We start from the raw sequence: 26,729 nt of genomic DNA on the forward strand, positions 1-26,729 counted from the left end.
CCTTTTCTTTCAGGGCAGTTCATCTTCTAGGCAGCAGTAACCATTCAAGGATCAGGCTTCGCTGTTCCAGCTAATGCTGACTGTTTCTTCACCAGATTAGCATGCTTTTGCCCTGCCAAATGGTAATCAAAGACCACCTGGCTATTACACACCACATTGCATATTGTGCACACCCTCACTGCATCAGCTGCTGCCCCACCTTCCATTACTTTCCTCCTTTTTGTCTCCAGATCCTCCCCGGTCTCCAAAGATGGCGCTCCCTTCTTTTTACCCTGTTGCACACTAAGAGTCTTGCCCTTGTCAGCTGCTCGGTTTTCTTTTCGCCCAGGATCCTTTGCTGCTGGTGTTGCTGTAGCCGCTGGGGCATTCATTTCCTTCTTTGATTCTCCTAGTTTCTCGAGGTTCTTCTTGTGCTTCTTTCCCAGTTTGTGTTGGTCCAACACATCCTTGGTGTTACAGTCGACCTTGCAGATTTCACACCACGCAGACTGCACGATTTTGGTTTTCTGCATACCCTTCTTCCAGGTGCCATTCAAAGCAGGACGCGTCTTTGGCTTGCTCCAACCAAAGGAATTGCGATTTGCTGCATGCAATGGCTCTGTCCTGTATGTAGGTCTTAAGGCAGCCTGCACAGTTACCAGAAAAGCAGAATTTTTGTAAAAAACATAAACCTAGCCACCCAATTGTCAATGGACACAACTAAGGGTGAAAACAATTCCACAAATAGAAAAAAGAAAATAAAAACTGAACAACTGACAAACTCCAGCTTCAAGAGATGCAGCTACTTCACCAATATGTAAGGGGGAAAAGGATTAGAAATCCACATACGTAGAATTGCATGACATCACAGCACAAGATGAGTACGACTGATAATGTGTACATCTCTGTTATTTCACAATCTCAGACATGTTCCCACAAACTAATACTGCTTACAGGCTTCTGTTCAACAAGCCAGACAGCAAATGAGAAATGACAAAACACACTGAGACTGAGAAGGAAACCAAGAATCCAACAAAGGCAAGGACCCAGCTACATCAGTAGAAGTTCCAAGACTCCCAAATGGGCACTATTCCAAGACTATCAATATGGTTGATGAAAGAACAGTATGCATCTGTGGCTTGTTGCTGCAGATAACCACACTTCCTGTGATGCAGAGCAGGCCAGCAGACAGGAAGGATAAGGGAGCAGACAAACAGACCAATGTTAGGGTCCTAGGGCAGAACTGGCTCATAAAGCAAGCCACGGTTCTGGTTTTGGGCCAGTTCTAGATCAGGCCTGCACCGTAGACAGAATAGGCCAGCATGGCTTTGGTTACTTGGTTATTGTATCTATTATCATAGTTTCCAATTTTGTAATATGCACCTTAGTATTAAAGTCAATAGCTAAGTAGCAGTTTCTAATTTACATACTTTCTATTTTGTGTAATAATTATTGGATCCTATCTAGAAGGATTGTTTTTTTTTAGCAGCTAAGTAGCCTCCCACGCAGGGAAGGTTACCAATTCTGTATTTCAGTCATCGCTTGTTATAAATAAAGAAGAAGTAGGGCTACAGCCCCCGATTTTGTTGCTCATTCAATGTCTTCTTCAGTGCTGAAACTGAAAGCTTCTGTGGTGAAACAGTAGCAACCAAGGTGGTGATTCCTTGGCTGGTGGCCGGTGAAGCCTTACCTAGCTTTTGTGGTGAAGCCAAACCATATCCTTCTTTCTGTGGAATTTCAGAGGTGATTGAATCTCTGTTTTACAGGTCTGAATACTTATCTAAACATCTCTTTTCTACTACTATTGTCTCAGTTTTTGCTCACCGTGTTTCTGTCCAAGCTATACTGCTAAACAGCCCCTACGGTTCTCAATTTTCCCAGTTCTAGCTTCTGGTTTTGGATCTGTTGTTTCTTCCGTATAGCCATCGGATGTGGTCCATATTTTGACCAGTTGTTATCCTCTGTAAGTACTCCCTTTGACCAGACTTAGGAGTGAAGTTACTAATTTCTGTTATGGAAAATTTCTGCAGATTCATCCTTGGATCATTCAGCTTTGGAGCATATATTCTACAGGGTTTAAGCACTATTATATCTAATACTCAGCCCCATCAAAATGTTAGACATTAAGTTCTTAAATTAATCCTAATCTGGCCTATTTTCTTCCAGTTTCCTATCACTGTGTTCTTGCCCTGTGGTTTGCTGTCTAGTAATCTGTCCTACAGATTAGAGTACTTCATCATCCTGTTAATGCAACAAGGTTGTTATATAAAACATATAGAATCTTGACACAGAACGATCTCTTTTTCCCCTCATACACACAAGCACCTAGATTAATATTTTGAGACAGATCTGATAATTGGAGGGGCAGGATGTATCTTATGCATTTACAACTACATTTAGATATGCAAAATACCCATTTAAAAATCTAAGAATCTATGACACCAATATGTCCTGAAACATCTTTAGAACCAACATAACGGAAGTCCAGGGAGGGGAAGCCCAATACACAAACCCTCAAAACTAACCTTGCTGGGAGAGACCTCAGCATGATCTCTATCGTTAAATAGCTTAAGGTAGAGGCTTGTAATAATGATTTGGCAAAGATGTGTTGTCATACAACTTTGAGGCAATAAGACATTGCTAAAGTTTAGAGGATACTTCCATTTCAGCCATTAATTTGGAGAACAATGTCATTTCTTCACGTGGAAGAGTATTGATAAACCGTAGTTACTGATAGAATTAAATGATCTTACAGGTGAAAACATGAGAAAGACCCACTGTGGACAACCATACCAACTGCCTATGGAATTAAGTGTTGTGACCAATGCTACAGATCAATATAGATAAACTAAGGGATCAAATACTGTCTTGTATGGCTGAAAGTTTAACAATAAACAAGAGGTAGATATAAGCGTATGAATCATTAGACTAAAGATGATCATCCAACTAGTTTCTATGAAAATTAAGACTTTGATTTAGGAAAGAAAAAAAATTGTTTTCTTGGAAAATATATTGCATGTTCGTACTAACATAAATGTTGCCAATTATAGTTGCACAGACTGAGGCGGTGTGAGTTGTTTTAGGAACGAATAGACAAGCACAGTAAGAGGCATAATAAAGAAAAGGTAAAATGATTTTAGCTGTCAGATGTGTCTTAAGAAAGTATAATATTATCACATCTAGTGATTCATCTACATGAACCATAGTTGTCAAGGCATCACCAACGCGACCAGGGGCTGCCTAGGCATCTATGGTAGCCTAAGCAGGTGCTTTGTTGGTGTTACCTTGCATCCAGCCCCCTCCAACGCCTTGGGTCACCTAGATGCCGTGTCAACTATGACACGAACTACAGACACTACTCAATTATATCTAGGTAATGTTGTCAACGTGAAATCAAAGTTGCAGTAGACGACGGTGGAGAAATGGTGCCACTAGGATAAAATATGATTAAATTTCACTATGGAGAGTTGCCCAGGTTAGGAGTGTAGGAGCAGATCCAAGAAGAAATTGAGGGTGTCCACCAGGAAATTGATAGAAAAATAGGATTATTATATCTAGTGATCTCATCAATGCAAATTACATGGATTACAAATACCATACCATTAGTTGGTCAACTTAGTGAAATGATGGGTAATTGCTGGGGGAGAAATAGAAGATTAGGAAAAGAGGGAGAGAGATGCTAGCAGAAAAATAACCTACGTACAACAATCCAAAATCGAAGAATAATTTATCTATTTTCTTCACCTGGATAGCATGCCTTGTACCAGTGACATGGTTATTGAACACTACTTGGCTATTGCATGTTGTACAGACCCACATGGAATGAAATGCTGCCCCACCTTCCACAAGCTTCAATATCTTTGACTCCAAATCCTTACCAAAGGCAGAAGTCTTATTCTTCATGATCATTTTTCGACCAATAGGATTGTCTACCTCACCTGGCAAATTTCCAAGTAGTTGTCTCTGAATTTCTCTGCATTGTTGTAGTGGTGGGGACATTAGAGCCAACCCTTCAATCCTTGACTCTTCTTGTTTCATCAGATTCCTGTTGTGTTTCTTTCCCAATATATGTTGAACATAGACATATTTGCTATTACATTCTATCTTGCATACCTCACACCAAACAGTTTGCACAACTTTAGTTTTCTTTGGGGTTATCTTTATGGCATGACTTGCTAAAGAATGATTACAGTTAGTCCAAACCACTGGAACCTAAATCATGGGCACCTCTGACTTCAGAGATTTTATGGCCTGAGGTAGAATCACAAGAGTTTGATTTCAGCAATCAAACAAAATACAACATAAACAAATACGTAATCAAACTTGTGACAAAACTTAATATAGAATACCAGGATCAAGGAATAAGAAGAAGAGAACAAAGAGAAAGAGAGAGAGAGAGATTGGGGAGAAAAAGGCTCACAGTTTTGCTGGATGCGCAAATTATGAGCACTGCAGTTTATTTATAATAATATTGACTCATAAGAGTCATTATTCATTACAAAACGACAGAGAAACCAAGTACGGTAGTGCTTCTTAGCTTTACAGCTTAAACAGCATCACACTCTCCACACAGGGTCTTACAACTTTGCGGAGACCTGTGTTTTTGGTAAACGGTTGCCCGGGTCAGCCAGCTAGTGGCAGCAGAAAATGAACTCGGGTGGGCTCCACGAGGTTCGCATTATCTTGTGTTGAGAGCTTCTCATTCTCTTCTAGAAGCCACGGCCGGCCTAGAAGACATAAGCCTAGTCCAATAGTCTATGCTAAGGTGGGACGACCTAACATCACCATGACTTGTTAACTATCACCACATATGCTAAACATCGCCATGGCTAGAATTTCAACACCCCTCCTCAAGATGGAGCATATTATGTCCTAAGCTCCAGCTTGGAACAACAAAAACAAACATAAACTGTAGAACCAACTTGGACAGACAATCATAGAACTTAGTGGTCAGCAATAACAGAACCAAGGCAATATCATCTTCCAGGCACATCACCAACACAAGCACACCAATCACCAGCAGCAACAGTAGAGAAAAATCTTTGTGTCAAATAAATTCAGACAGCAACAAACAAAATAAGAAGCAGAGAGTGCCAACTGCAAGCTAAAGTATTATAGCAGCAATAACAACATCATAAGCCCTTCTCAAGGAAGACAAGTAGTAATCTTCACAAACAAGACAGATAAAAGAGCAGCATAGATTGCTCCAAACCACAAATAACAACATAATTTTGTTCCGAACTACAAATACAACATAAGGTAGCTCCAAACCACAAATAACAGCATAAGTTGCTGTGAACCACAATAACCATCTTCATAAGAAAACACGTTACTACAACAGACGCTACTCCTCCCGACAGGCCGACACTCAATCTGATTCTGATACTGAAGGCTCTACCGACTTACCAGTCGCTGTCTGTAAAGGTATTCGCTCTTGTACGCAAAAGTCCCACAAATCCTTAATTGTTTATCCTATTGAGCAGTATGTGTCCATTTCTCATCTTCCATCCAACTATCACCCACTTGCTTTTGCTTTATCTACTACCTTTGTGCCTAAAAACCACCATGAGGCAATTTCTCAACTTGGTTGGAAGGCTGCCATGGATACCAAGATGGATGCTTTATTGTCTAGACATACTTGGACTTTGGTCATAGTTCGAGAACTCCCGAGATCTCACCGAGTTTCTCGGTTTTGAGACGATATTGCCTACGAGTCTCAAAAGTGCAATATCTCGGCGAGATCTCGGTTCGGATCTCGGTTTCGACCCATTTTTTTAACCCACCTACCACTTTAATACCTCACCTAACTCGACAAAACTCGACATATCTCGGCGAGATCTCAGATCTCAGGTCTAGATCTCGGGTTGACCCAAAGTTGAGGCTTCGAGTTGGAAAAAAAAAAAATGCACCAACTCGGCGAGATCTTGACTCGTCTCGGTTTTTCCAAGAGCCGAATTGGTACCGAGACCCGAGTTTTAGTACCTTGACTCTGGTATTTTTATCTTCTGGGAAGGATCTTGTTAAATGTCAATGGGTTTATACTATCAAATACATTCCAGATGGTTCTGTTGAACGGTTTAAAGCCCGCTTGGTTGCTAAAGGCTATACTCATACTTACGGTGTTGATTACTTTGAGACTTTCTCGTCTGTTGCCTGTCTGAATTCAGTTTGTATCCTTATTTCTCTGGTTGTTAATTTTGACTGGCCATTATATCAGATGGATATAAAAAATGTTTTTCTCTATGGTGATCTTTAAGAGGAGGTTTATATGGAGCAACCTCCCGGGTATGTTGCTCAAGGGGAGAATTCTACCAAAGTTTGCAAGCTTTGTAAAGAAATTTATGGATTGAAACAATCCCCACGAGCATGGTTTGATAAGTTCAGCTCCATTGTCACTAAGGTTGGGTTCTCCCAGTGTTACTCTGATCATTCTGTTTTTGTTCGGCGTCAAGGCTAAAAAATTGTGGTGATGGTAGTCTATGTGGACGATATTATCATATCTGGTAATGATGATTCTGATATTGCTCAAGCTAAATCATAGCTTCATCAGCATTTTCAGATGAAAGACATGGGTATTCTCAAGTATTTCCTTGGTATTGAAGTATTGCGAAGCAAGAAAGGCATTAGCTAGTCTCAAAGAAAATATGTTCTTGACTTTCTGACTGACACCGGAATGCTTGCTTCCAAACCTGTAGATACTCCCTTGGATCCACATCAAAGGCTTAGATCCGTTGAGAGTGAGGATTTCGGTATAGAAGATTAGTTGGGAAACTCGTTTATCTTACTGCCACTCGCCTAGATATATCATTTTTTGTTGGAGTTATTAGTCAATTCATGCAAGGTCCAAAGAAAATTCATTGGGATGTTGCCTGCCGTGTGTTGCAATACCTAAAAGGTGCTCCTAGTAAGGGTCTAATTTATCAGCCTAACCAACGAGCTAATCTGGTTGGGTTTTCTGATGCGGATTGGGCTGGTGCCGCTAATGATTGACGTTTCACTACTGATTATTGTACTTATGTGGGTGGTAATCTGGTCGCCTGGAAAAGTAAGAAACAAACTACTGTTGCTCGATCAAGCGCTGAGGCTGAATATCGGGTAATGGCACATACTAAAGTTGAGTTGATGTAGGTAAAATCATTGCTCCAGGAGTGGGTTTTCCTATAACTCAACCTATGAAGATGTTTTGTAATAATCAAGCCGCTATTTATATTGCAAGTAATCCAGTGTTTCATGAGAGGACTAAGCACATTGAAGTTGATTGTCACTTTGTTCATGATGCTATTATGAAGAAATTGATTTCGACTCCCTTTGTCTCTACTACCAATCAACTTGGTGATATGTTTACTAAGCCACCGTTTGGACCTACCTTTCAAGGAGATGTTCCAAGCTGGGTTTAGGTGATTTGTACGCTCCAGCTTGAGGGGGAGTGCTGAAGTGTATCAAGCACATAGAGGAGGAGAATCTCGATCAGAATATTGAGATTCCCTCCTCCTATGTGATGCAGATCCTAGCCTCCTCGAATTGAAGAAGCCACCCTAAGCCTAGGGTTTTAGTAGGAGCCTTAGTTTAATTTAGTTTATTTCCATACTTAGTTTTTATTTTGTGTTTTTAATTGAACCGGGTTAAATTGGTTGCATCCAATTGGTTCAATTGGTCTAATTTAAGTGAAGTGATCCTATTGGTTAAGAGGATCTTATATCCTATTGGCTAGTAGGGAATCTCCTTTATTTTAAGTAGTTTAAGTTGTTTTTAAGTCATTAGGGTCAATTGAGTCTTTTTATGTTTTTTAAATTGTTTTAAATCACTTAATTGTACTCCTCCACGGTTTTGGATGGAGATTAGAGTTGCATTAGTCCTAGGAATTAGGCCTTTGGCCTCTTTATTTAATAAGAATCGTGGGAAGAGGCTCCCCCACCTATTATGCATTAAAATTTTCGTTTCTCTATGCTGCTGCTATGATGCCGGCTGTTTGCTCTTTGAGAGTGTCCTTGTGGGTAATATCAAGGATCCCTTGTGAGTCATATCAAGGGTTAGGGCTGGTGGACTCCGGCAACTCCTTGCATCTTGTAGATCAGGAGGTCTTTCTTCTTCTTCAATCAAGTTTCTCCATGCTGCCATTGAAGAACCTGCAATTCAGTGAGTTAATTTACTGTTTTATTATTTTCCGCTCCTCCTCCTCCTAACCTTCCATTAAAACCCTAATCAATCCCATAACCCTAGCTTCATCTATAATCATTACAGCCCTATTCCCTCATCAGTTTACACTCAAAATCTAACCACAGGTCCATCACAGTAACCCTCCCACTCGATCTCAGTTGCAGCCTCAACTGTCCATTAAAACCCTAAATCCCTCCATCACCATTAAAACCCAAAAACCTGTCTAGACCTAACCAGCCATCAAAACCCAACCAAATTTCAGTCGAACCACCCTCTCACTGCCAGTAAAACTCGACCTGAAGTCCAGCCCTGAACTCCCATCCTAAACCCTAGTTTCAGCCTAGATTCTAAAACCTAAAACCCGAAATCCTAAACCTAAATTTCTGGAATTTTAATTTCTTATTTAAACCTAACTAAACCTATACCATTAGCTTCCTAAAAACCTGCATATCATTACTACATAAACCCTAATTTCTGCCTATTTAGCCTAAGCTGCATAGTCCGAAATCTCCAGATCTCACCGAGATTCTCGGTTTTTTGGAAAGCCGAATCGAGATGCCATCCAAAACATAAAAGTGCAGTATCTCGGCGAGATCTCGGGTCGAAAAGTGTGTCTCGGGTATGGGGCTGGGTCATTTGACCTAAATGACTTCATTTAAGTCATTACAGAATCTGTTTTTGGGGCCTTAGCTCGACAGAGACTCCCTTTTGCTTCTCTTCTTCTCTCCAACTCTCTTCTTCTCTCAATTCTTCTCTTCCCTTCTTCATTTTTTTGGTTGGAAGCTGAATTTGGTGCCAAAGTGAAGATTGCAGCTCAATTTTGGAGGATTGCTCAAGTTTTTGAGGTTTTTAGAAAGGTAAACCCATTTTCCCTAAACCTATTTTTTGAAAAAAAATTGATGAAATCTTGGTAGATGGGTGTGATTTTGAGTTATGTTATACAAGTTAGACTGATCTATCACTTGATGGAGGCCGAATTTTTTTTTGGTTATTAAATTATTTATTATAATTTCTGAAAAAAAAATGATTTTTTTCAAAAAAGAAATGAAAAAAAATAGGATAAATACTTATTGTTTGGATGTGATCTTGATGTATGTTAGACTAGTTTGCATGCTCTACAGCCTCATGGAGTCATTTTTTTTTTTACCCATTAAAAAAATTATTTTATTTTTCCGATTTAATAATAATATTATTTAAATAGTTTAAAAATATATATAAGATTAAGGAAAAATACCTGTTTTTGTTGGAAAATTATGCACAACATTTGTACATAATGTCCAACTTCAAATGATGTCAAATACATCATTATGTTATAATATTTTATATTTGAAGGTATAATTATTTTTAATAAAAATTATAAATATTATTTTTAATTAATAAATAAATACTAGGGTTAGGGAATAAATAAGAGATAGGTATTTGATTGTTCTAGTAGCTTCATATTATGTTTAATAGTTATGAATACAATACTTTATGTGTTTAATACCTTACTTTAAGTCTGTAATAGTAACTAATACATGTTTTTTTATGTAACAGTGTAAAAAATAAGATATTTCTTACACAATGGGGGATATAGCATGGCTACATGGAGTTCCGATGTCTGACGACAAAAAGAAGTTAAAGTGTAGCTACTGTGGAAAGATTTTAAATTCTGGAGGAGCAACTAGGTTAAAGGAACATTTGTCTGGTCTGGGCAAGGATGTTGCCAAATGCCGAAATGTTCCGAGCCAAGTGAAACTGGCAATGGCACAAAACTTGAGAGGAGTACGAACAAAGAAAGCTGAGAGGGAAAGACAACAAATAGCTTTCGATGAGGCAGTTCTAGAGAGGCCTGGTGTAGACATCATTGGAGGAACAGGAGATACTGAATATAGGCCTACACTTGGTGAGTTCGAATCAGAGGCTGAATATAGGATTTATCAGCAGACTTTGGCAGAGAGCAGGCAAAGTTTTCATTTTGAGAATATAAGGGCATATGAGTAAGCAAGAGAAGCTGGTGGATCTGGCTCAGCCGCACCAGTGCAAGAAGATGAGAGGAGGAGAAGCACTGGCACAAGAGATATCCCACGGCCCCAAGCCCGACCACGAGCACGTTCCCCATATACCATTTTTTAGCAGGATCCATCTACCTTTAGGCAACAAGATGCCTCCCAGCCAACCATCCCGCAAGTGTTTGGTGATAAATAAGAGGACGCACGGAAAGCCTTCAGCAAGTTCATGCTATACAATGGCATTCCAGCTAATGTAGCACAAGGAACATATTATAATGCATTCCTTGACGTTGCAGGGAGGGCTGGCGCAGGATGGAAGGGGCCTACATCATATGAGTTGTATAATGTATATTTGCCTCGAGAGGTAGAGGAGCTGAAAGAGTACATAGAGGGTCTGAAGCCAAATTGGGACACATATGGGGTTACTCTTATGGCTGATGGTTGGACTGGACCTACTAGACAGTCCATCATAAATTTTATGATGAGTTGTAATGGGAAGACTGTCTTCTTGAAGTCTGTTGATGCATCAAAGCATGTCAAGGATGCATCATCTTTGTATAAGCTACTGAAGCCAGTGGTGGAGGAAGATATAGAAGCAAAGAACGTTATGCAAATGGGATGGATAACGGTTCTAATTTTAAGAAGGCTGGAGAGAAATTGATGAACAAGAAGAGTAAAAGGATCCGCCTCTTTTGGACTCCATGTGCAGCCCATTCTATTGATTTAATGCTGAAGGACATGGGGGAAAAAGCTTTGATGGCTGGTGTGGTCAATAGGGCAAGGCAAGTGACCACCTTTGTGTATAACCATGGTTATGCTTTAGCCATGATGAGGGACAAATGCAAGGGGGATTTAGTGAGGCCTGGTGTCACTCGATTTGCCACCAATTACATTGCATTGAAGAGCATTCAATCGAAGATGGTAGGTCTGAGGTCAATGTTTGCAAGTGAGCAATGGTTTAATTGGCCAGGTTCTAGGACACAAGAAGGGAAGGCAGCACAAGAGACCATTGCAAGTGATGGATTTTGGAAGGACTTGTATAAAGTTGTTGCCATAGTAGAACCAATGGTGGCAGTACTAAGGATGATTGACACGGAGAAGAAGCCTACCTTGCCCCACATATATGTTGCCCTGCAGAAGATGAAGGAAATGGTCCGAGTTGCAATACCCCGAAGCGCTCGCTCATACATTAACATCATTGATGAGCGATGCGAGAAGCACTTGAGTCATCTCTTGCATAAAGCTGGTGAGTTCAACACTTCGACATACTTTACACTTTATATGGGTTTTTACATTTACATATTCAAAACTCAAAAGTATTAAGTCACTAACAACTTATATTTGTGGTTTCCCCTTTACTAGCATACTATTTGAATCCAAAGTACCAGTACTCGCATAATCTTGGGCTGGACACGGATTTGTTACTTGCAGTTGAAGCTGTTATTGAGAAGTTAGAGATCAATCCCAAGACACAATCTGATTGCAATGATGACGTGACACTATGGGACTTTAGTACATTGGTAGTCAGTAAAGGAATGTAATTACTAAATAGCAAATACTAATGCTTCTAACACTTTTTGAATTTTAAAATGAAAATAGATCAAAGCCTTCAGAGAGGCCTCAGCAAGTTTCAGTCGAAAAGCTGCAGTGGAGGGTAGACAAAAGTCAAACCCTGGTAGGTGGCAATGTGGTATGACTTTACATTTATGAATTATAATTTTATCCCTTTACAATGCATATATTCTTAATATTCTATGTTTATAATGCAGCTGACTGGTGGGTGCTTTATGATACAAGTTCACCCAACCTGAGGAAGGTAGCAATCAAAGTGCTCTCACAAACCTATTCATCCTCTGGGTGCGAGCGCAACTGGAGTACATTCGCATTGATACACTCAAAGAGTCAGAACAGATTAGGTAGTAAACGACTGGAGCAGCTGGTGTATGTGCATTATAATATGAGACTAAGGATGAGGCACATACGTGAAGAATTTGAGAAGAATGACAAAGATCCCATCGAGCTAGCCAACATATTCCAGGAGGACTCTGATGATGATGAGGATCCCCTATTCCAGTGGGTGAGGGATCGTGGTACACCAGAGATGGATGAGCCTGGAGGTAGACCCGACTCCACCATTGCGTCCGTAACCGGTACAGATGTTGACGACTATATGTCGCAAGAGGGGCGTGCACATTCTTAGTCATCGAGACCTTTAGAGGCTGCAACAGGAACTCCTGATGATGATGGTGATGGTGATGGTGATGACCCTGCTAGTGGTAGTGGTGGTGGTGGTGGTGGTGGTGGTGGTACTGGTGGTGGCATGCCTGCTGGTGGTTATTATGATGATCATCATGAGCGAGGAATACCAGTATGAAGTGGGAACACAGGAGGACCCTATGCGTTTCACAGGTGAGTGTCAGTTTACACATGCCACACAAGATCAAGACCATGGTGGCCACAGCAAAACTTACAAGAGAAGGACGGGTCGCAAACACAACCAACCTCAGTATGATGACACAAGTATGAACACCATGCTAGCAAGTTTTGGAAGCACGAGTATGGATACTGGTAGTCAGCATCAGCCGTGGCAATCATCTCAACCTCATTATGCCTATGATTATGGCTAGCAGAGCACCGATTCTGAATATAGTTCCTATGGTCAGTTTAGGGCCTTTAGGCAATCAACACATGCGTATAACTATCAAAGCAGTGAGGCTGGCTCTGGCATTGGGTCCAGCATTGGGTCCCATACATTCCACAATATGACAGTAGCACAAGCAGTGGATATCAACCTTCACAGCAACGGTCTAACGCCACTGTGGAACAGCTATACCCTAGGATAGGGGTCTTGGCATATTTGGATAAGAACTCTTATATGAATGTTGTGGAGAACTATATGCAACAGTGGAGCAACAATGTGTCATGGGAAGACTATGTGGGACAAATGGGGAATGAATATGTCATTCAATCTCATTTTATGTGATGATAGTTGTAACTTATACCTTGTAACATTGTTATTTATTAAGCTTGAGCAATTTGATGTATCACTTATTCAACTTAAACATTTGTAATGCTTATTAACTTGTTTTCCTATTAATTAAATGTTTTGTTTGAGGTCTATGTACATAAATTATGTCATTAATGTATATACTATGCTATTTAATTCGTCGCCGCCAACCAACTAAGTGTCCGATGTAAAAGTCATCTTTGGACTTTGTTTTTGCAAAATCTAATAATGCCATTGTGTTTAAATGGCCTAAAATAGGCTGTATACCGATTTTCAGACCCAACAGAGGTCTAAAACCCACCGAGATGGGCTTCCGAGTCGAACAAAAAAAAATGCACAAACTCGCCCTCGGCCCAACTCGGTTTTTTCATGGGCCGAGATGGCTCCGAGATCTGAGTTTTCGAACCTTGCTAAGCTGTCCCAAACCAGCAGCCTTGTTAGGTGATCCTTTTCCACTGGCTCCTAGTGGGACTTCTCCTACCTAGGACTACATTACTATGTGTCTCTCCTATTTTAGTTAGGATTGCCTAGTCCTAGTTTGTTTATGATAGTTCTATTGTAACTGGGAGTAGTTCTATTTAATTTCTAATTTTCAGGTTGTAACTACGATTCCTAACTTACTTAGGAATTCCTCTTTTTAGTTGTAATCTACTCTATATAAATAAAGGCATGGTGAGGGAGACAGTCAAGTTCGATCTCTCTTGACTGCTCTCCTCTCTTCTCCCACTTCTTCTCTTCTCTTCATCTCTCGGTTCTGGTTCTCATTACTTAATTTTGCTACAAATATGAAGAAAAACATATCAAAATTGTTGGTCAATCCAATGGATGGATGACAGCCTACAGCAGTTTCCTAGTTGGAATAGGAAAACTCATAAAGAAGAAACAGACGTCAAAAGACTCCAAGAACACCTTATATTGCAAACCAGCAGCTTATATCATAGGTCAAAGCAGTCGAACCTTGATTAGAAGCATATCAGAACACTATATCAAAACAGCACCTTATATCACAGGAAAAGAGAGAACCTCAAATGTAGGTATAAACCCCCCAATTGCTGGAACCAACAAGAAGCAGAATAGTAGAACAACCCATATCTCACAGTCCTTTAATCCGATCTGCTTCAAACTTCCATCAAGTGGAGATCTTAAGCATAAAATTTGAAAAAAATCCAATGGACAGATAAGGAAATACTGCAGTAAAACAGAATTAGAAACTAAGTCCTAACAAAATAGGAACCAGCAGAACTTCCAATCAACCTATCAGATCAAGTTGACATTTCAATCAAGCACTCCTTATAGGGCAGTGAAGAACCTGTCAAAGGATGATTGACATCCAAGGGGTAGATTCCCTTCCTTCAAGAATCAATACCAACATAGGGAAAGAGAGATTTATTGATTAAATCATCAAGGACAGCAACCGCAGGTCCTTTGTAGAGAGATTTCTTGAGTAGATTGTAGCGAAGTCAGATATCACCAGAATCTATGAAGAAGAAGAAAAGAACTGAGAGAGAGAGAGAAACATGATAGGATTCAGAATTAACCTATCGTGGCCTAGGCCCACTACTTATATTAAACTAAGACTCCTACTTAGAGTCAAATTATAACCAAAGTAAGTAACAAAGACCAACAATTTTAACTAGACTAAAGCTAAACCAACTCTAACTCTAAGACAACACAACTTTCCTGACTTAATAAGGAAGACACTCCCCCTTAAGTTGGAGTATATATATATATATATATATATAAAGGCTCTAACTTGGAACAACAAGAACAAATATTAACAGCAGAACCAGTCTTGAACATATATAGCAGTCATAGACGTCAGTGAGCACAGAGAGAAATTCACTCCAGTAGCAACACCAACTCAAGCACACCAATCATCAGCATCAACAATAGAAAAATATTAGTGTCGAATAAATCTAGACAACAATGAACAAAATAAGCGGCAAAGAATACCAACCACAATCCAAAATATGATAATAACAACATCATAAGCCCTTCTCAAGGAAGGCAAATAGTAATCTTCACAAAGAAGACAGATAAAAGTGCAGCATAGGCTGCTCTGAACCACTAATAAAAGTGCAGCATAGGGAGTCGCAAACCACAAGTAACAGCATAAGGTTGTTGTGAACCATAAGTAACAGCATAAGGTTGTTGTGAAGCACAATTAACAGCATAAGGTTGCTGTGAACCACAAGTAACACCATAAGGTTGCAGGGAACCACAAGTAACAATCTTGTTGCTGCAAACAAGTATGAATCTTTATAAGAGAAAATTGTTATTGATGACAAGAGCATATGACATGAACGGATAAGCAGATGATATTATGCTGATGACATGAGTACAACAATAACAACAACTCAGCCTTATCCCAACTAAATGGGGTTGGCTACACGGATCCTTACAAAGAACAGGATTAATAATAGGAAGAAAAAAGAAAGGGAACTCAACAAACACAACTACAAAACAGTCTAATACAAACTAACTAGGTTCGGCTGCACGGATCGTTGCCTTCCATTCAGCTCTATTCGACGTCATACTAGGAATAAGACCTAAACTATGCATGCCTTTCCTCACCATTTCACCTAGGGTCATTTTAGGCCCTGCCCCTAGCTCTTTTAGAGCCTTCAATCTGAATCAAGTCACTCCTCTGGACTGGCGGCCTCCGTTGAACATGGCCATACCACCTCAGGCGATTTTCTCGAAGCTTATCTTGAATCGGAGCTACTTCCAAAAAAAGCTCTAATATGGTCATTCCTTAATTTATCCTTCCTGGTTTTGCCACTCATCCATCTCAACATCCTCATCTCCGCTACACTTAGCTTATCTATATGCCACTTCTTAACTGCCCAACACTGCGCCATACAGCATAGCCGATCTTATGACTGTCTTGTAAAATATACCTTTAAGCTTTAAAGGCATTTGTCGATCACATAACACTCCGAAAGTTCGGATGCACCTCTCCACTTCAGCCATCCTACTTTAATCCTTTGTGAGACATCATCTAGTATATCACCTTCCTTACTGGTGATTGATCCTAATGGTTACTTTGCGGAATCTCCATCTCATCAAATTCACCACTTCATTATCCGTCCCAAAGTTGCTAAAGTTACATACCATGTACTCCGAAAGTTCGGATGCACCTCTCCACTTCAGCCATCCTACTTTAATCCTTTGTGAGACATCATCTAGTATATCACCTTCCTTACTGGTGATTGATCCTAAAGGTTACTTTGCGGAATCTCCATCTCATCAAATTCACCACTTCATTATCCGTCCCAAAGTTGCTAAAGTTACATACCATATACTCCGACTTCGTTCTACTTATCTTAAAACCTTTTGATTCCAAGGTTGATTTCCATAATTCCAGTTTGGCATTAATTCCATCTTTTGTCTCATCCACCAAAACAATGGCTGATGACATGAGTAGATAATAAAAAATAATAATCTTCAAATATCAGATAATAACTCCAATCTTCTCCTCACGTGAAAAAATACAACGTGTGGACAAATAATGCAGATGATGCAATTAAGGATAACCCATCATCATACGGCAGAAATAACCAGAGTGATGAAAGATCAGCCGCACTTAAACCCTAACCAAAAAATAGCAGTAGCAAAAAAAAATCCAGAATACGCCAGATTTAAACAAATATGAGCAACAAATCTGAGCAAATGATCTCCAATAATAACAACAACAAACATCACTCCATGCAAGTACCAATGTTTAAAAAATTGCAATCCCAAGTTGACGTGATCTAGGGCCCACCAAAGAATAAAATGTCAAATATAAAAGACCAATGGCAATTATGCAAACATTATAGTTTAGGAGCCCTTTGCCATGAAAACAGAATCTGGGACTAAGAGGGAAGTAAAGTTGAAAGAAACGAACTACTCTGGAATGTCAAAATATATTGGGGAATGGAAAGAAATGAACTCAAGCCAAGTGCCATCTCCCGAATTCAAAAAACCCCGATCAGGATTATTATGAATCAATTTTAAAATTTGTAATTTACTCAAGCTTATCAAGAGTGGCAAAACCTGCAATTAACCAAAATGTCCATGGAGGTACTTGGTAGGTAAAAGGGAATGGCAAATAAACCAGATTTTCCAAGGTTTAACTGGTAAGTAAAAGAGAGGATAAGATGTGGTATTAAGAATTATAGCTTAAGGGTAAACTTGGAAGAAAAATAAAAAGGACATGAGTGGATTAGAGGTAAGGAGAGGGTAATATTGGAAGAATAGGATTAGGGGATTAAAAAAATAAAAGGATTGATTGTCTCCCTCAACCTCACGATAGGGAAAGGAGGAGGCAGAGATCAGGTTAAGTTTCAAAAAGAGAAACTCAACCATATTGCCATGGATCAACCTGAATTTCTTGCGAATGACTCACAACTTCCAATCCTTCTAGGGTTTATCAGCAATAGGACCAGAGCTCGAGAAATATACTGATGTTGATCACTGCAACTGGGTTTGGCAGCAAAACAGGGACCAGATTTGGTCTCCGAAAATTATTTCACTGAAAGGGAATTTCTAGGGGGTAAGAATCTGGAGTTTAAATCGCCTATGGAAGAGGTTTATTCATTCCAAACCTCAGATTCAATGGACTGACCGTTAGGGAGTTCAATCCAATCTCTTGGAGCTCAGTTGCTTCAACAGTGAGGCCATTAATGAGAACAGATTACAATGAAAGGAGCGTATCTACGGGAAGAAAATTCAGAATCTAGAATCTAGAATCGCAGGGAAAGAAGGAAAGACGCTCTAATCGCAGGAGCAAAGCACAGAAACAGGTTACATAGAAACAATAACCAAACAGGGGGAGTAACCAGGGCATGATCAGTCTTCATAAAAAAGTAAGAAACCCTATTTTTATATTTTTCCAACTAGGGTTTCATAGCTTTGTTTTTCTTTCATAGCTCTGATACCATGTAGCAAAGTCAGATATCACCAGAATTAATGAAGAAGAAGAAGAGAACAGAGAGAGAGAGAGAGGGAGCACAATAGGAGAAAAGCGGTCAAGCGGAGATTATCCTAGAGCCACGATAGGATTCAGCATATCGTGGCCTAGGCCCACTACTTATATTAAACTAAGACTCCTACTTAGAGTAAAATTACAACCAAACTAAATAACAAAGACCAACAATGACTTAAATAGACTAACCATAAACCAACTCCAACTCTAAGACAACACAACTCTCATGACTTAACAAGGAAGAAACTCCCCCCTCACGGTACACTTTAACATAGATCATCAAGAAACTTCAAAAAGAAAACATGTAGAGGAGAGATCTGATAATGGAAGTATACATTACATCCTTTCTTCAGGTTAAGATCTCATGATCAAAAAGGAACAGCAAAAAAACAGGCAATAATGCTGCAAATATTACTAGACTCTCTTAGAGACTCAAAACAGATTTAACCAGATAAGAATCTTAGTTAGATCTGCTCTGATATCATGTGAGAAAGTAGGACAAAATAAAACAGCATGAAGAAGAAGAGGTAGAGAGAGAGGCTACTGATTAGAAGGAGAAAGGATACTCCTCCACCGGTAGCAATAAGATTTATAACAACTTAATAATAGTCAAGATTACAAGTATACTCTTGGTTTACGCACATCCTCACATAAACCTAAAACAGTAACATATAGAGGCTAAAATACCACTATGGAGACAATATGATGCAGGTTCATCATAGATATTGGCTTATTTCTTTAGAAATAGGCCTAGGGTTGGGTTATTAACATGTTGGGCCTTTGTTCCCAAGGGTTTTCTATGTATTAGGCCACTTTAATGAGCCTATACTAGGGGTACATAGGTTGCATACGGGATTAGCCCAATACTTAGTTTATTTTTATGTTTTCTAATTGAACCGGTTCAAATTGGTTGCATCCAATTGGTTCAATTTAAGTGATCATGTGACTTGGTTAAGTGGTCATGTGACAACCTAAGTGGTCATGTGATGTAAGTTGGGCTGGATTAGGACTCTATAAGTCCAGCCATGTTTTGAGTCTATTTCCTTTAGTATTTTAGTTTCCTAGTCAATTTAAATTACCTAATAGGTTAGGGATAGGATTAGGCCATTCCTTTTTAGTGTTTAAGTCTATTTTTGAGTCTTCTATATAAGTTTGTAAGGGAGGCCAGCATTGGACACGAATTTGATTAATGAAAAAAGCTTTTGCTTGTTGGCTGCCATTGTTGCTGCTCCTGTGCTTCTTGTGAGTGTGCATCCTTGTGGTTCTATCAATGTGAAAAGGGACTGGTGGAATCCGGTTGACTCCTTACGCCGTGACGGCTGGGAGGATCTTCTTCAAATTCGAAGGTGGCTTTATCCTTCACAACTGTCGAAGCTTGCTGCCAGTGGAATCTCTAGTAAGTTTGACGCCAAAATTCTTCTTCTAATCCTCTAATCCTTTTCCCCAATTGATCCCCTTTATTTTTGGTTTGAATCCCATAAACCCTAACTCCATTAAAGCCCAAAACCTGCAACTCAATTCTGTCCAGAATTGCAGAATTTCAAAACTCATCCAAACCCTAACTTTTTTATACCATAATAGCCCTCTAGACCTGCCCATTAATACCCTATAAACCCCTTTCCCAATATCCAACCCTAACCCTAGGAATTGACCTAAATCCTAGTGCTGTCCATTCGAACCAGCAGCCCCTTTTGTTATTTGATCCTGTTGTTTGGCTCCTAGTAGGTCTCCTACCTATCTAGGACTACATAACAATAACTAATAAACAACAACCATAACTCATAAACACTAATAACCAGCAACTTCAACACAGTAAAGTAAATAAACTTGAGACAGAACCCTATCTAGCTATTAAGTATCTTAATCTAACTCAAATACTTAACTATTAATCCCATGAACTAACTTTATCCCCACTTGCTCTAAGCCAGCATCTTCAGCTTCTATTGGAGGGGTAGCAGATCCAATCCATTCGAAGGGGGAGCAGTGCAGCAAGCAGGCAAATCAGGGTAAGAGAATGGATTGAACCAGAAGCAATGTCTTTCAGAGCAACTATTGGAAGTTGCTGATCTCTTTTTCTTGTATTAATATATTAGGCCCATTACAATGACCACCCCCCCCCCCCCCCAAAAAAAAGAAGAAGATATACCTCATAATATAGCTATCCAAAAGTCAATTTCAGCTCATTGGACTGCCACCAGTACCTTATGAGCCGCCCAAGCTTGCACAAAGGCCTCCATATTGGTTTAAAGTCTAACGCAACTGCATCAGCAAGCTTTTTGTATAAGCTCCTGAGTATACAAGCAGCCTTTTTGGATGTTCATCAATATAACTATACTTACCTTTTCAGAAGGAAAAAAATGTTACATAAGAATAATAGAAACAACCAATAGCAGTTCTAAGGCTGAGATGGGAGACTGTATAGGTTTTCTTTTGTTTACTTTTTCCCCCTCCCAGATAAGTACAGTAGCTGGGTCTTTGGAGCATAAATCTGGATCACACAACTAAGGATTGCCCTTCACCAATAGACCAACTTCAGACATAATTGGAATGTTACTCGCAAAGGAAAAGCTTCAGGACATCAACAGAAGAAACAGCAATTTCTCCACTAAGAAATTGCAACCCGTGATCGCTCTGGACCCACCCAAGCACCAAAGTGGCTTAATGTGTAATAGTACCGGTGTAATTTATCCCAAGTGTATGAGGGGCATGGCAGAACAGTAAATAACTAGAATCTTAAAGGCTCTTGATAGTTAAATGGGGAAAGGGATAAAAGGGGAATTAGAATTAGAGAATAAGGACTAACTTGGAGCTACAGGATATAAATTGAATTAAAAATAAGGACAAGGGTAATTTCAATAATAAATACAAAAGGGTTACAGAGAACCAACAATCAGGATGTCTTCAATCTTCGACCAAAGGCAGCGGACGGAAACCAGACTTGGTTTCAGAAGTTCGAACCTTGGTGGGGGGCGGTTAGGAGAAGAGGGAAGCCTGGAAGAAATCAGAGTTGCAAGGGAGAGAAGAACGCATAAGAAGGGGGGGGGGGGGAGAAGAGTGCACACACAACCACAGAGGCTACTCAAACCAAAATACTCAATTCATTCTTTCTAATATGCTCCTCCAATTGTTGGTTACACATCTATTTATAAAACCCAATAAAAATAAAGACTCCTAATTACTTCCTAAGACTTAGACTAACTAAAATAGAAACTCAATAAAACTCAATTTGGAAATTTCCCTACATGTCTAATAGCTACCCAAAACAAAAGACTACATATCTTTCCCAGATAAAATAAATCCTAAATATCCTACTGAACTAGAATAAAATTGGGACCCAGTTCATCTTGGTTTGGGTTCTCAAATGGGTTCGGGTCGATCCATGGGAGTGCACCTGCATCAATTCCCCCGGTGTTAAGAAAAACTCGACCTCAAGTTTTGTAGAACGGGAGAATCAAAACCACTTGATCGGCATCCATCCTTGATCGTATGAAATCATCAATTAACCCAAATCGAACAATATGAAATCCGTGACGCGAAGTTCGTTGTTGAAGTAGTGACTTGGAAATATAAAATAGATAGGTGCACTCAAGAGAGCAAATGGTTTATTCTCTTCCACAAGTTGATCTTCAACGACCATCGGAGCCATCTCATGATCAACCGTCATGATCTGCCGATGGTCGTTAGCAAACGACATCTCTTCGACGGGAATCTGATCATGGGGTTTCAGAACTGAAATCGGACCGTCGATCAATTCTTCAACTTCAATCCTGATTGGACCGTGTACTTCAGTTTGTTCATCACTTTCGTTGACCATATTTTCTTCCACATTTGATTCGCCTTCTGAAGATTGTATCATGCTTGACACCTTATCATAGAAGGTGTTATTACTTTCGGCAAGCTTCCGAAAACCTGTCTTCAAATTAGAAAGTTATGTCTGCAGTTAACGAAACCCATCACTAATTGAAAGGAGTAAATCGTATCGATCAACCTCCATGATGTTGTGGGTTTATGATAACAATGGCGGAATTGTAATCTATTGGACTGCAAACTAAAGAGAAGAAAAGAAAGTGTGGTGTAACGATGGGTGGGGAGGGGTAAACTTGGGAACTAATAAAAGAAAGACAAAGTAGAATAAGAATAGAAGGGAGGGGGCAATTCTGGAAAGAAAAAAAGAAATAAGAACTAATTGGAATAAATGAGTAAGTAGGGGGGCAATATGGGAGTATTTGAAATAAACGAATAAGTGGGGTGAAGGGGCAATATGGGAAAAAATAACATAGAAAAGCAGTCACATTTTAAAAGGTGGGAGTGGGGGTGGAATTGGAAGATGATAAAAGAAAGAGGGCAAAGGAGTATTAAGTCAATCGAACAAAAAAAGGACTTATCTTCTAGTAGCGGAAGACTCGCGGATATGGAGTTCGAGTTCGGCTTCTTCAATGAAATCGATTCAAACCAACAGTTGAAGTGTTCAAATCCAACAGGGAAGCTGCTATGCGAGGAAGCAGGAGAAAATCAAGGAGACCAGCAACTTCGAAGGAGGCCGTCACTGCTGGAAATCGACTCGCGGTGAGGGCTTCAACAAGGTTTTTTTTTTTTTTTTTGGATTTGCTGTCTCGCTCTCTCTTCTCTTCACTCTTTTTTTTTTTTGGGGTGTGATGCTGGCGGAACCCTGGACTAGAGGGAGGGGGTTTCAATTGAGGCAAGGGAAAATAAAAAGGGGCAGTGGGGCTTGTTGCTGGGATCCCGGAAGGAGTGGGTCTGCTTCCTTCTTTTTTTTTGGTTTGACTTCTGTTTCCACAGAATCGTTTTTTGTGGGAATCGCAGGGGGTTGCTGTGGTTGGGGTTTCAGTTGAGTCGAAGGAGAGGAAGAGGGGTAGGGGTGCTGCAGAAGATGGAAAGGAGATGGGATACTGGTGTGACGGTAGAACAGCTGGGCCAAAAAAAAAAGAATACAAAGAAGAAGGAGAATGGGATAAGAGAGATTGATAGAGAAGGAGATGGATCCTTCGCCTCTGATACCAAATTGGGGGGGGGCTGGTTAGGAGAAGAGGGAAGCCTGGGAGAAATCAGAGTTGCAGGGGAGAGAAGAACGCTTAAGAATAAGGGGGGGAGAAGAGTGAACACGCACAGCCACATAGGCTATTCAAACCAAAATACTCAATTCATTCTTTCTAATCTCTTCCTCCAATCGTTGGTTACACATCTATTTATAAAACCCAAAAAAAAAATAAAGACTCCTAATTACTTCCTAAAACTTAAACTAACTAAAATAGAAACTCAATAAAACTCAAATTGGAAATTTCCCTACATGTCTAATAGCAACCTAAAATAAAAGATTACATATCTTCCGAAAATAAAATAAATCCTAAATATCCTACTGAACCAGAACAAGGTTGGGACCCGGTTCATCTTGATTTGGGTTCCCAAACGGGTTCGGGTCGATCCATGGGAGTGCACCTGCATCAGAACTTGACCAAATCAAGTCGGACCAACTCGAAATTTCAGAGTTATGTTCTTACTTCATAAAACTCTCATCAATACAACTAGTAAGCCAAAACACCAGTTGAATAAGGAATATTAAAAGGATGTACCCAGTGCACGAGGCTCCAGCCACTGCGGGGTCTGGGGAGGATCATAATGTACCCAGCCTTACCCCTGGCTTTCGCAAAGAGGTTGTTTCCTACTCGAACCCAAGACCACTTGGTCACAATGGAGCAACCTTACCGTTGCACCAAGGCCCGCCCTAAAACCAGATTTGGCAGTAGAACTGAAAACAGGTCCTAGTTTCGATCTGTAGCTTACAGAGTTACAGGTAAAGGAAATTTTGGACCTGAGCTCCTAGGGTTTGAACACCCAAGGGAAGGAAGCTTACACCGAAGAGAGAAAGAAGATGGATTCAACTACATAGGGCTAAGTGTTACCCAGAAACAAAGACCAACAGAAAAAGAAAAAGAACAACAGGAAATAAGAAAGAATACATGAGGAGAATAGAGATTTGTTAAGAAGAACAACTAAGGGATTAAGAAATCAGACCTGAGGGTGAACTATAATCAAAGAGGAATAAGTATTCAGCAATCAACAAATCTGTCAGCTGTCATAGCAACTAGCACATAACACCAATATATTCTCCAATTCATTTCATCCCTAAAACCAAAAATTGATAGCTAAATCACATATAGAGACGTAAGCAAAGAAATTCTAATCCCAAACATAATCCGAAATAAATTTTGACACAACTGAATAAAAGCTCAAAACAAGTAGGACTCTTCTAGAGTTCTCCTACGTATTGGTTATCTCCAATAGTAAATAAATAAACTGCAACTTACAATGATAACCATAAATAACTGACTAATCCCTACCAACCCTTGTTGGTCCAAAAACTCGGGTTGGGCCGGTTCTGTTTGGAATTGGGTTTCAAAATCCAGTTGTGTTGGTCCAACCACACTTCCACTACTGCATCATCTATTCCAGGGTACGAAAAGATATTCGAGGTTTACTTGGACAAAGAGAAATTACCTAAGAAGTGAATCTAGGGATACTCCTAAGCTTTAGATTATAATCTAGATAGCCCTAGGCCAACTAAGCCAATAATATAACCCATTCTAATACTAGACTCATAGTTGTCAAGGCGTCGCCTAGGCGCCGCCTAGGCGTCCAGGCGCTTTGGTCGACATGGGCTTGGACACCTAGGCCGCCTACTTGGTGTCGCCTTGATTTTTTACCCTCTCCGCCGCCTTGGGTCGCCCAACCGCCGAGACAACTATGACTAGACTAGTCACTTACTTAACAGCCAAATCTAAGACCCATGTGCTGGGATGGAAATGGGGCAGGTCAAATTAGGGCCCCACCTTGCCCCAAAATGCAGATAACCATAAAGCCCCACCCTGATTCCTCCATGTTAACTTGTAATATCAGTAAGACTCTTGTATGCTTCATGAGGAGGAATGGTTTAGGGATAACCAACATTTGACTGGTCTCATTCAATATCCGTGAAGCTGCCCCACACCCAAACCAGTACCATTCCTACCCATGAAGACCCAGAAGGAGGTGATCATTTTGTTTTGTAAGTTTGATATATTGCATGAGCACCAACATAGAAGCAACATTTTGACAAATGCAACATTATAGAGTTAACCACCAAAGGGAAAATACCAAGAAGTGCCTTCATACATTGTAAGTGTCACTACAATTCTAATAAAGAACAAAATTAGACAGGAAGTCTTCTTCACCTTTCCCCCTGTAGAACATGGAGGATAAATAGTAGAACAGATCAGATGCTTACTCAAAAAAAAAAAAAAAATACCGTAATGCTAAAAGAATAGCCGTCTTAAAAATTGATGATAACCCACAGGAAAAAGCTTTCCATCCCATTTCATATACTGATTTACAAAGAAGTCAAAAAGCAGTAATGAATATTCCATCAGCATTGATTGACCGAAAAAGACTAGGCATTTCCCAATTAGTAACTCTTCCTTCGAATGAATATAAAGTTGCTCTTCAAATCACTTAAAATTTCAAACCATTTGAATCAAATATTCATCATATACAACCTGTGTGAGGAATTGACATCAGATATATACATGTTGGGATGAACACTTTAGGGTAATGGTCACTTGGGATACAGAAAACCAAGATTAACAATGAAAAGAGAAGAGACAAGAAGAAGAACAAGAAAATGATTAATGCGATTATTTCTGAATAAGAGTTCGTGAAGATTTCATATAAAATGCATGACACAAAATAAATGGGACAACAAAAGAAGCTACTGCAGTACTAAAGTGGGAAGAAATAGTATTAAAAACAACGGGAGCCTTGAGAGGATACAAGAATACTTACAGCGGCGTAGCTGACAGGATCCTCTCCAAACTGCCGAATAGCCTCCTTGGCAGCCCAATTATGCACGGCAGCACCTGTTTCCTGATGATAAGCTGCAGCAGTCAATGCACCCATCTGAACCGCATGGTGACCATACGTGACGGCCGCCTGGCGTTCCAAACCCACATGGGTAGGAGGAGGAGGACGGTACGAATTAATGGCAGCATAGGAGTCGATTCCTGGAGGACGAAGGCCAGCTTCAGGGCCAACTTCGTATTGGGCAGACGAAATTTCGTGATTTCTCAGAAGCGTCTGAGGTTCTGCTAAGTTAAGGTTATGGGTTTGGTGCGGGTGGTATGGGTAATGAGCGTAGGAGTAAGACTGCTCTGCATCGTACAATCTAGCATAAGGGTCTGCTGATGATGGATTAGGGTTTGATGGTTGATGATGTTGCATTTCAGCCCATCTGCTGTAATCCATTGAAGAATACCATTCAGATTTGAGAGAGAGAGGGTGAAAGAAAGATTGAGTGAGTGAGAGAGACAGAGAGAGAGAGAGAGAGAGAGAGAGAGAGACTTCGATTGTTTCTTCTTCTGTTTCTGCCCCCCTCTTTACTTCCCTGCGGACAATTGTTTCTTCTTCTGTTTCTATCCCCTCTACCTTCCCTGCGGACAAAGAGACTATTGGGTTGTAGGCCTGATTTGGTATGATTTCTATTTCCATTCTAGAGGTGATTTCTATTTCAAAAATTATTTTATTTGATTTCTACACCTCATTTCACTGAACTAGAAATCAAGTGGAATAAAATTAG

At 40.0% G+C, this 26,729-nt stretch overlaps 1 protein-coding gene across 2 annotated transcripts; it reads right to left on the reverse strand.

Annotated features, from left to right (window-relative positions):
• On the reverse strand, positions 1-26,510 carry LOC122656194. 2 transcript variants are annotated; one of them, XM_043850664.1, is made up of 3 exons: positions 26,473-26,510; positions 25,940-26,418; positions 1-626 (listed from the first exon to the last, which is right to left on the reverse strand). In XM_043850664.1, exons 2-3 carry the CDS (start codon positions 26,396-26,398, stop codon positions 45-47), a joined length of 1,041 nt encoding a protein of 346 aa, XP_043706599.1. In that variant the 5' UTR covers positions 26,399-26,418; positions 26,473-26,510; the 3' UTR covers positions 1-44. The 2 variants fall into 2 exon arrangements, with proteins under 2 accessions (XP_043706599.1, XP_043706598.1); XM_043850663.1 differs by having other exon boundaries at positions 26,467-26,510.
• Positions 26,511-26,729: the final 219 nt, after the last annotated feature.

The sequence above is a fragment of the Telopea speciosissima genome, chromosome 3 (genome assembly GCF_018873765.1).
Source record: "Telopea speciosissima isolate NSW1024214 ecotype Mountain lineage chromosome 3, Tspe_v1, whole genome shotgun sequence".
Taxonomy (NCBI): domain Eukaryota; kingdom Viridiplantae; phylum Streptophyta; class Magnoliopsida; order Proteales; family Proteaceae; genus Telopea; species Telopea speciosissima.

Excerpts from the sequence above, each read along its gene's own strand:
- LOC122656194 (XM_043850664.1), bottom strand. The coding sequence starts at position 26,398 with ATGGATTACAGCAGATGGGCTGAAATGCAACATCATCAACCATCAAAC. Across the intron at positions 627-25,939 it reads ATCCTGTCAGCTACGCCGCT|GCTGCCTTAAGACCTACATA; the intron begins GTAAGTATTCTT and ends GTAACTGTGCAG.